The sequence below is a fragment of the Sinocyclocheilus grahami genome, unplaced genomic scaffold, assembly GCF_001515645.1.
Source record: "Sinocyclocheilus grahami isolate Dianchi unplaced genomic scaffold, SAMN03320097.WGS_v1.1 scaffold423.1, whole genome shotgun sequence".
Taxonomy (NCBI): domain Eukaryota; kingdom Metazoa; phylum Chordata; class Actinopteri; order Cypriniformes; family Cyprinidae; genus Sinocyclocheilus; species Sinocyclocheilus grahami.
In genome coordinates this window covers 923,873-935,635 of record NW_015505602.1, presented here as the reverse complement: position 1 = coordinate 935,635, position 11,763 = coordinate 923,873, and the positions used below count along the sequence as shown (strand labels likewise).

Here is an 11,763-nt window from a genome sequence, read left to right as displayed (position 1 = left end):
TTCCCATTTATTTTTGTTTTGCTTTGAAAACACTGTAAAAATGTAATCCTTCATTAGAATTAGTTTCTGAAAATATATTATTGTCCAATTAAAGGAGTAATTCACCTAAAAAAAAAACACTTCTGTCATCATTTACTCAACTTCATGGTGTTCCAGACCTGTTTGACTGACTTTTGCCTGTAGGACACAAAATAATAAGTTTTGAGCTGCTCTTTGACTAGCTCAAAAAAAACAACAAAAAAAAAAACAATAAAAGTATCATAATAGTTTTCCACACTCTGATTTCAATTTATAATATTTGCACAAAACAACCCATTTTAATGTGAAAATTTAAAAAAAAATTAGTATGCATGAATGAGATTTATATGGAAGTTGGTTTCCATTGTGGGTAAAAAATAAAAAAAAGGTAATTGTGACTTTTTATCTCAGATTCCGACATTTTTTTAGAAACTCGCAATTCTGAGAAAAAAAATCAGAATTGTGAGATATAAACTCTGAATTCTGACTTTTTCCTCACAATTCTGACTTCACATCTCAAAGTTCAGTTTTTTGTTTCGGTCATGTAATAAAAAGAAATTGCGTCTTTTAATCTCACATTTCTGACTTTTTTCTTGCAATTCTGAGTTTATATCTCACAATTCTTAAAAAAACAAAAAAACAATTGTGAGATAAATTCGTAGTTTGAAGAAAAAAGTTAGTATTATGAGAAAAAAAGTCAGAATTGCGTTTAAAGCTAAACTAAAACACATGAACCGAAGTGATCACCCATCTAGACTTCATACGTCACGGTTCTGCGGTGAGAGCGCTAGGCCTTCCCTTTCTCCACCTCCACACCGGCCATCTGAGCGTCTTCCTGAATGCTGACAGTCGTGCCCAGTGGACAGCAGCTCAGCTGATGCTCCTTCCAGTCCTGCAGAAAGATGGATCCAAAAATAAAGAGGCTCTAACCACTGTGATATGATGGTGATTGCTAGGACTGGAATTACTTTTCGCTGACAGAAGCCAGAGCAGTAATGGACTTTATGGCAGCCCGCACACTCACTGGACGCCTCTCGACCACAGTTCACACACGTGTGCTGGAAAACAGAAGAAACATACTAGTGTCACTATTAATACTATTAAGAGAATAGTTTTATCTAAGTATGTACACTACCGCTCAAAAGTTTGGGATCAGTAAGACTTGTAATGGTTTTTAAAGAAGTCTCTTATGCTCATCAAGCCTGCATTTATTTGATCAAAAATATTAAAAAAAAAACAGTAATCTTGCAAAATGTTATTACAATATAAAATAATGGTTTCTATTTTAATATCGTTTCAAATATAATTTATTTCTGTGATGCAAAGCTGAATTTCCATCAGCCATTACTCCAGTATAAAGTGTCACATGATCCTTAAGAAATCATTCTGATATGCTGATTTATTATTAGAATTATCAATGTTGTCAACAGTTGTGCTGCCAAATATTTTTTTTTTTTGCAAACTGCAATACTTTTTCAGGATTCTTTGATGAATAAAAAGTTAAAAAGAACAGCATTTATTCAAAATATAAATCTTTTCTAACAATATAAATCCTTGCTATCACTTCTTAACAATTTAACACATCCTTGCTGAATAAAAGTTTTAATTTCTTTCAAAAAAAGAAAGAATAAAAATGTATTGACCCCAAACTTTTGAATGGTAGTGTATATCGTTAGAAAAGACTTTCTATTCATCTTCTTTTGAACTTTCTATTCATCAAAGAAGGTTCCAAAAAAAGTTTCCAGCACTGATAATAAATCAGCATATTAGAATGATTTCTGAAGGATCATGTGACACTTTAGACTGGAGTAATGGCTCATGGAAATTCAGCTTTGCATCACAGAAATAAATTATATTTTAAAGTATATTAAAATAGAAACCATTATTTTATATTGTAATAACATTTTGCAAGATTACGGGTTTTTTTCTGTATTTTTTATCAAATAAATGCAGCTTTGATGAGCATAAGATACTTCTTTAAAAAACATTGCAAGTCTTACTGATCCCAAACTTGAGGATATATACTGTATATAAAAATGAATAACTACCATTTCATAATATTACAATTATTATAAAATGAATGAATAATTTTTATAATGTGGCTCATGTGGGGATCTGCTGATGTAGTTGGTGTTCTCACATGTGTGTTTTTTTTTAGACCTAAAATGTTGTGACAACTATTAATATACAAATTTATGTTGTCAAAGACATTGTGAATATGAGTAAAAACAGTGTGAATATCAAAGCACATATCTCCTGCCAAGTGAATGAAGAGCAGCCTGGACATTCTGCAAAATCTCCTCTTTAGTGTTCAATAGAGAAATAACAAGATACATGTATAGGACAATACATGGGTGAGTAAATAACGCCAGAATGTTCATTTTGGCCTCAACACAGACTAGCATTTTAAACAAGCAAAGACTCTGGGATCTATTGGCGTTTTCCCGTGGAGCATCTGTGTGTTTTCAGCTGATAGTCCTGCTTCACTCTCTCTCGGTCACATCTGAAGCGAAGCACCTGCCAAACACAGCGGGTGATGGTGTGTGACAGTCAGTGTTTCTACACCGCCGGAGTCCGGCCCGATTTGTTTTCTCATTTATTGACTGACTAAATATGTTAAATAACATAAATATCCTTTATGTATTTAATCACATTTTATTAACCAATATCTTTGCTGCTGACTTTCGATGATCCAATTCAACCATATTAATAAGCGAAAAATGACTTTAGATAAACATGACATTTGTGTTTCTTTTTTTCTTCTCCTTCGTCCTATGCTTCATGCAATTCAAAATGGCTGAGGCTTATTCATTTTACTTTTGATGTGAAAGAGCGTTTACGTTTGCCAAAATTTTTTATTTTTTATTTTTTAAAAGCAAACAAACAAGCCCAGCCCAGATGAGAAAAGGTAACACAAAAGTAACGTAACGCATTACTTTCCATAAAAAGTAACTAACGCAATTAGTTACTTTTTTAGGGAGTAACGCAATATTGTAATGCATTACTTTTAAAAGTAACTTTCCCCAACACTGACCCGAGACCAGTTTTGTGGTTGTAATTGTTTGAATAAAGTATTTCTGTCACCTCTTTTCTGACGCTACTGTTTTTCTCTGGGCTGATGGCGCCATGCGCTACGCTCTGACTGACTTGTTTGGCCTGTGCGATGAGGACTTTGAGTTGCTGGACGTTGTTGAGCAGTGTATTGGCCATCTCCTCCAGGTAAAGCCACGTGCGCTGCTCGGCCGTCTCCAGCCCATTCGTGATCGGCCCTGACGGAGAGGGTTTAGACTGCACCACGGCCTGCTGAGGGACCACCGCCAGCGCAGGAATGGTGGTCAACACTGAGGAGAAACACATTCGAGATGAAGCCCAACCTACGTCTCCTGAGTGATGAAAGACCTCTGCGCGATTAAATGTTCCTCTGGGATGGGACTTGACTAGCACATTTACAGTCCGTCCTCACCTGATCTCCCTTTAACCCTGACCCACATTTAATTTTAAAAGCTTTTTGTTCTAAAAAAGACCAGGTGGGTTCGGAACAGACAGGAAAGGACAGTCTCAGTAAGGACTCGACCCAGACGAACAAAATTTCATGTTGACTACACTTGCTCTCAATTGAATCTCAATGCCGTCTAGGAGAGACAACTGATCTCATTTGTGTTTCTTTGTCTACAGGATCAAACATACGTGAACGTGCCTCAAAATACAGAATCTGAGCCTCTGATTGTATAGTCAAACAGTGGTCTGTGTGTTTTAGCTCAAACATCTCCCATAATTCAACACATCTGACATGTCCTGCTGTTAGTAAATTCCCTTTATCCCCTTATTTCTGAGATAAAAACATCTGCTAACACAAACATGGCTTATTTCTGACAAAACATAACTGGGTATTCATACTAGGGAACTCGCAGAACGAAGAGGTTATGAGCAAGAATATAAACATTGAATCTCAATGCCGTCTAGGAGAGACAACTGATCTCATTTGTGTTTCTTTGTCTACAGGATCAAACATACGTGAACGTGCTTCAAAATACAGAATCTGAGCCTCTGATTGTATAGTCAAACAGTGGTCTGTGTGTTTTAGCTCAAACATCTCCCATAATTCAACACATCTGACATGTCCTGCTGTTAGTAAATTCCCTTTATCCCCTTATTTCTGAGATAAAAACATCTGCTAACACAAACATGGCTTATATCTGACAAAACATAACTGGGTATTCATACTAGGGAACTCGCAGAACGAAGAGGTTATGAGCAAGAATATAAATTGTAGCTTTTTATTTTTGGCCTTTTTGTCACTTTTATTAATAGGGATGGTGAAATAATGAGTAGAAGAGGGCAAAACGGAATCGTGAAATGCCACAAGCCCAGAGTTCCCACATTTTACCAGTAACTTTCCATGATTTCCCCAGTCATTTGTGATAAACTGAAATAAAATTATATATATATATATATATATATACACACACACACATACATGCATACACATATACAGTATATATACACATATACATTTTATATATATATATATATTATTTCAGCTAATTGTTAAAATATTAAAATTAAAATTAAAATGTTTAACTTGGTAAGCTAAAATAACAAAAAAATTAATAAAAATGAAAAACAAAAACATTAAAGGAACACTCCACTATTTTTGAAAATAGGCTCATTTTCCAACTCCTCTAGAGTTAAACATTTGGGTTTTATCGTTTTCTAATCCATTCAGCCGATCTACGGGTCTGGCGGTAGCACTTTTAGCTGTAGCTTAGCATAGATCATTGAATCTGATTAGACCTTTAGCATCTCGCTCAAAAACAGCAGGCGCAATGATATTATGCAGCGCCTGAAAATAGTCCCCAGCTAGGTAACTTCCTATTTTCAGGCCCTGCGTAATTCAGGCCATTGCGCCTGCTGCACCCATGGTACGGCAGCAAAGTTCCTTGATTTCTTTGGTCATTTTTGAGCGAGATGCTAACGGTCTAATCAGATTCAATGATCTATGCTAAGCTACAGCTAAAAGTGCAGACCCGGAGATCGCCTGAATGGATTCGAAAACGGTAAAACTCAACTGTTTAACTCTAGGGGAGTTGAATGAGCCCATTTTCAAAAATAGTGGAGTGTTCCTTTAACTGAAATCAAATATAAAAACATTTTGATTTTAGCTAGTTGCTAAAATATTACATTTAAAATGAAATTTCCCATCCAAATAACAAAAATTGAAATAAAAAGAAATAAAAACTATAACTATATAAATGACTTAAAATCACAAAAACTAGCTAAAATTAAAATGAAAACCTGAACAATTGCTTGTGTGGAATGTACATACTTGTGTATATATATGTACCAGTATAAAAAAAAATATATATATATATATATACACATTATCAGCTGAACTAAAAAACTAAATATATATTCTTTATAAAAATAAATGTTTATTTCCCCTGAATCCTGAAAGGTGGATTTGAACTCACGGTGGCCACATGAGCACCACAGCTCAATGTGTCTGAGCATGTGCATTAACCACTAGGCCACTGCTCCTACATCAATACTTTGGAGGTGTGAGAATATGCACCCATTTTCCTGTGGCAGAAATTAATTTTCTCTGTAATATTACGGTCCAGTGCTGTGGACACACTTTTTTTATGGTTATTTTCACGAATCAGTCCAAGCGAGTCGAGGTCAGGATGCTTTAAAAGAGAAGTGCTGAAGCATTTCGGACACACACAGCCTGACAGAGATACAAAGAGGGAGAGAGCGATGATTTCCTGAGACACAGAGCACAGTGGTGGATCAGTGACACAGAGCCGCTTTCAATCGGAGGTGACGCTCCCTGGGGCGAAACATCTACACTGGATGAATGCCCTCAACTTCAGAAATCAACCCTCAGACAGAATTCAAACCTTGATCCTATCTCTTGAAAAGAGAGCAAGACTAGAATAGAAAGACTTTGAAAGATGGATATAAAGCAATGTATGGATCATTGGTTGTTGTCAGTAAATAAAAATAATTATTTTGTAAATATTTTTGTACTTAAAAGAATAGTTCACCCCAAAATGAAAATGTGCTGCAAATATACCCTCTCTCAAGCCATTTAAGATGTAGATGAGTTTGTTTCTTCATCAGAACAGATTTGGAGAAATGTACCAATGGATCCTCTGCAGTGAATGGGTGCCGTCAGAATGAGAGTCCAAACAGCTGATAAAAACATCACAATAATCCACAAGTAATCCACACCCCTCCAGTCCATCAGTTAATGTCTTGTGAAACGCAAAACTGTGTTTATAAGAAACCAATCCATCATTAAGACATTTTAACTTTAAACCGTTGCTTCTGGAGACCATATACCATAAAAATGCTTCCTCCAGGGAAGAAGTCCATCTCCTGTTATCCTCTCAAATCAAACTCAACCCACATATTTGTTAAGAACTGTTCTGGACTGTTTTCGCCTTGTAAATGGTGTTTGATTTGTGCATATTTCTCTCCTAAATCAGACGAGACCACTTTTTCACTGGAGGAAGCAATATTATAGAATATATGAATAGTATTTTAATCGGAAGCAACAGTTTGATGTTAAAACGCATTAATGATAGATTTGTTTTTCACAAACATGCAGATTTTCTCTTCACAAGACATTAACTGATGGACTGGAGTGGTGTGGATTACTTGAGGATTATTGTGATGTTTTTATCAGCTGTTTGGACTCTCCTTCTGACGGCACCCATTCACTGCAAATGATCCATTGGTGAGCTAAAATAAAATATTCATTAAAAAAAAATGTATCACATGACTTCATACGTCAGGAATTGATCTGATTGTGATTTTTCATTGAATCATTTAATAGAATTTAACTGAATTTTTTTCTTTTGAAATAACATGCTGATAAATCATTAACAATAAAGCCAGGAAGCCATAGAACGTGTATGAGTTCATGTTTTTAGACGTTTAGAAGTTTTTATTTCTGTTAAGGATTTAAAAGTGACACTGCACAGAATGAAATGATGTCAAATTAGCTAGATATGCCAAAACACAATGAGGTGAATTTAACAGCATCAAACGCGTTGAATTAATCTCAAAGGTTAATGCATTACCTTCAGCAGTGCTTAATTAATTCATCATTTCTAGGAACACAGATGAAATAAAGAATGAATCATTGGTTTAGAGGTGTTATAAAGTAACACATTCAAACATCCCCACAGAATGAAACTGTCTTGATGTCAAATTAGCTAGATGTGCCAAAACACAATGAGGTGAATTTAACAGCATCAAACGCGTTGAATTAATCTCAAAGGTTAATGCATTACCTTCAGCAGTGCTTAATTAATTCATCATTTCTAGGAACACAGATGAAATAAAGAATGAATCATTGGTTTAGAGGTGTTATAAAGTAACACATTCAAACATCCCGACATTTGCTCACAGGATGGGTTCGAACGGTCCAAACGTGACCCATATGAGGATAAACCCGACGTACCCTCTGTCCTACAAATGTGCCATTTAACAGAAGTCACCCCAACTGGACAGGGTACAACAACTCATTATCAGAGTCTCACGCTGAGCTCCAAACGGCCTCCGTCTCACACAAAGGGGCCTAAAAATAACAGCTCTTTTTGTTTCCAGCCAAAAACGAGCCAGAGAGAGGCCAATTCTGGGCTTCAGAGGGGGAGAGAGTCTCAACCTCAGATGGCACGATCACAGACCGCCGACGGACCAGTCAATGACCCTCTGATGCAAATTGCACACAAAGAAACGCAAGAGCTTTAATCCGATTGGCTGTTTTTACTCATCCAGTATACAAGGGGCATCCAGTTATCACACACTTACTTGCATGTTTATAAGTAATAATGCCTCAATTTGCCAATTTGAACAAATAATAAAAAACGTTCGCCTTACTGGAAATGGAAGGTCAACCCAAGTGCATTGCATTGTGGGATACAGTATTCCTCGCAGTGTGCTCTGTTCTATACTGCACATTTTGGCAAATGTAGTGAATATACATACTCAATACGTACAGAATACTGTGCACAAAACCCATACTACATACTTCCAAAATAGTAGTATGCAAGTACGTGGTTTTGGTTATTAAAAAACCCCTTTGGCTGTAGTGTTTGTGAAGGCACCACTCACCGGTTGTGTTGGTGAAGACGTCAGCAGGCGCTGGGCTGTCGGAGATGATGGCCGCCGTCTCTCCTGTCGCCGTTCGGTCAAAGGTCAGCGTGCCTGATGTGGTGATCTGTCCGGACGGAGTCACTGTAACTGAGAGCAGACAGACAGTCGGGAGCCGTTTCCGGTGTCTCCTGAGGCAGACAGTCGATATCAGACTCACAACAGACTAAATATATATATCTTCGGATACTGGAATAATAAGATTATTATATAATACTTATACAAACATTTATAAAATACACATTTGTATATTTATATTTATAAGTTTCACTTCAAAGGGTTTACTATTTAGATGCAACCATAAAAATATAAATAATTGTATTTCATAATATATTTTTATTGATATTTTTGATTCCTTTGCATACTTTTTTAACATACTATTAATATTGCGTGATTCAAATAAATAACAATCACAAATAATTATTTTTAAAAAACTAAATAAATAAATAATAATAAAATAAATAAAAAACAAAAAACATTATTATCTGCAACTAACTGAAATACAATATTCAATTAATGATAATTATAAAAAAAAATATTTCAGCCAGATGCAGAAAATGATGCATTTTGTTGTTTTATTTTTTTTTATGTATTTATTTTGTTTTTATTATTTATTTGTATTAATTCATTCATTTGTGTATTATATATTATTGATGTATTATTTTTGTGTTTTATTTTAGTCAGAAGCAGAAAACAACGAATTCTGACTTTGGATTTAATTTATATATTTTATAATTATTTTATTTATTTAGTATATATTTGTAAGAATTTAATTGATTTTATTATTTTAATTTATTATTTTATATATATATATATATAGAGAGAGAGAGAGAGAGAGAGAGAGAGAGAGAGAGAGAATATATATGTATATATACATATTATATATTACATCAACGCCAGCTTGTGATGTTGTTAGTTGCTGGCCGACACAAACATTTAAAAAAAAAAAAAAAAGTATTCTAAATAACTCATGGTGAGTTAATTAAGAAATTCAGTCCATTTATTTTCATTTAGCTGCAAATGGATTTTTTTCTCAACTACATCAGAATCTGGTCACAGGAGACATGGTTTAGATGGATGTTATTACCAGGTAATCAGTCTCAACTGACAGTGTTTGACTGGATGTTAATACAGAAGAACAGGGGAACATTAAGGATCTTACATGTTGCTCCAGGACCCAGAGTGATGTTCTTTGGAGACTGAACTTCCTTCTTCTCAGGAGAAGCTGCCCGCTCGTTGTCCTTCTTCCTTCTTTTATAAGGGACGAACAGTCTGACGGGGCCCGTCTGTAGGGCACCAGAATCCAGAAATAGTCTCTAGAGCAATATGACATCACGACTGAGACTTCAGAGATTACTAATTACCATGGAGATGTTCTCTCCTCCGAAAGATCCGTCCTTCGTACACTGGAGAAGAAACAGGCAAAAGAAAGTTTTGTTATATGTGACCCTGGAGCACAAAAGCAGTCTTAAGTCGCTGGGGTATATTTGCAGCAATAGCCAAAAATACATTGTATGGGTCAAAATTATTGATTTTTCTTTTATGGCAAAAAATATTAGAATATTAAATAAGGATTATGTTCTATGAAGATATTCTGTAAATTTCCTACCGTAAATATATCAAAACTTAATTTTTGATGAGTAATATGAATTGCTAAGAACTTCATTTGGACAACTTTAAAGGCGATTTTCTCAATATTTTGATTTTTTTTCAGATTCCAGATTTTCAAATAGTTGTATCTCAGTCAAATATTGTCCTATCCTAACAAACCATACATCAATGAAAAGCTTATTTATTCTTTTTTTAATTTATTAAATTGACCCTTATGACTGATTTTGTGGTCCAGGGTCACATATAAGAATGAAATAAGCACGACTTTTTCCATTTAAGATTGTCAAAAAAAGACTCACAGATGCACAGATTCACATGCAACACACTTACAATGTATATTTATTTTTTGCAGAATATTAATATTTATTTATACGTATTAAATCTATATGATTATTCTTTTACTGTTTTATAATAATATTTATATAACAATATTTTATATAATTAAAATCTATAATAAACATTCATATATCTGTATAACTGAATTTTACTCACTGATTTAGACACAACCATACATTTTTGTTTTAATTTTATTTCATAGTACATTTTTTTATTTTAAATCCTTTTTACATAACATTTATTTAGAAATATATTGCTTGTTTAAAATATTTTTTCTGTTTTTAATATTTAACCTTATGACTTTATATTATTGTGTAGTAATAATAATAATAATAATAATACTTATATAACAATTTAAGTATTATATCATGATAATTTATAATATAATTAATATATAAATATATAGTTTCACTCAAAAAGATTTACGGTCTAAACATGGCCATCATTTTTCATTTTATTTCAAAATACATATTTATATTCAGATTTTTTATTTGCATTTGCATATTAATATTGATTTATAAATATACATGTTGTTTAAATAAATATTTTGGATCTGTATATAATCAATATTTATTTATTTATTTTATATTACTTTTTGATAACAGTATATATATATATATATATATATATATATATATATATATATATATATATATATATATAAATATAATATACTATACATTTACATATTCACATGTTTCTCTCAAAAAGGTTTAGGGCCAGATTTACAATTAGCTTGCGCCAGCGCAAACCGTCTTTTGGCATTAAAATAGTAGTCAGGATTTACTAAAGATGCACAGTGACGAATTGAAAATTCGCTGAAAAGGCACAGATAGAGTTATTTTTGTAACTCACCTTATTGAATATGCATTTGTAGGAGTATCCCTTTCAGACGCAAAATTTATGGGAGGAGAGTATTAAAATGAATCACGCAATGTGATTTACTATCGTCAAATTGCTGATATTTTCGTCATTATTTAACGCTCAAAAAAAGCATGTCTTAAACTATTTTGCACCTGTGTCATGAGAAGATCACCCGCACCTGATGAGCATCGGCTCTGCTTTTTTGCGAGTACGCTAATTTATGCTGCGTTTGGTATATTGAATTGGCCAATATGTAAATGAGATGTTGCGTCTGTATTTAATTTGCACGTTGTCAGTAAATCACCAGCAGAAATTTCCACACCCATCGGCGCTGTTTTGGAATTGCGCTCTAATGCTAATTTGCCTTGTTTCGTAAATCTGGCCCTTACTATTTAGACACGACCATCCTTTTTCTATTTATTTATTACTTTATTTAGTATATTAGTATAGTATTTGTTAATTTACATTCTTGTTTCATTTGTATTTATTATTTTATTTCAGTTGTCATTTTCTTAAAAATAATTTTTCATCTTTACTCCGAGTTTGTGTAATATATATACTGTATTGTATAATTATGATTATAATAATGAGATTGAGTCACCGTGTCACTCACTGTTGACAGATCATCACAGCAGGCTGCACACGTACAGGACGCTGCATGAGGGTTCAGGATACGCTCCTGTCAAAACACACACACACACACACACACACTTCAGTCAAGCACGGCAACAGGTCTGGGCTGTTCTGCTAAATGAGTCTCTGGGGATTCTC

General features: G+C 33.9%; 1 protein-coding gene across 1 annotated transcript in view; it reads right to left on the bottom strand.

The window, feature by feature from the left end:
- Window positions 1-731: 731 nt before the first annotated feature.
- Window positions 732-11,763, bottom strand: part of LOC107551410 (deformed epidermal autoregulatory factor 1 homolog) — a 15,337-nt gene continuing 4,305 nt past the window's right edge. Inside the window, exons 6-12 of the mRNA XM_016232993.1 lie at window positions 11,606-11,671; window positions 9,546-9,587; window positions 9,344-9,467; window positions 8,143-8,271; window positions 3,037-3,359; window positions 987-1,076; window positions 732-910 (exon numbers count right to left, since the gene is read on the bottom strand). Coding sequence (XP_016088479.1) covers window positions 806-910; window positions 987-1,076; window positions 3,037-3,359; window positions 8,143-8,271; window positions 9,344-9,467; window positions 9,546-9,587; window positions 11,606-11,671 — 879 coding nt within the window. The 3' untranslated portion in view covers window positions 732-805. The remainder of the gene's footprint in view (window positions 911-986; window positions 1,077-3,036; window positions 3,360-8,142; window positions 8,272-9,343; window positions 9,468-9,545; window positions 9,588-11,605; window positions 11,672-11,763) is intronic.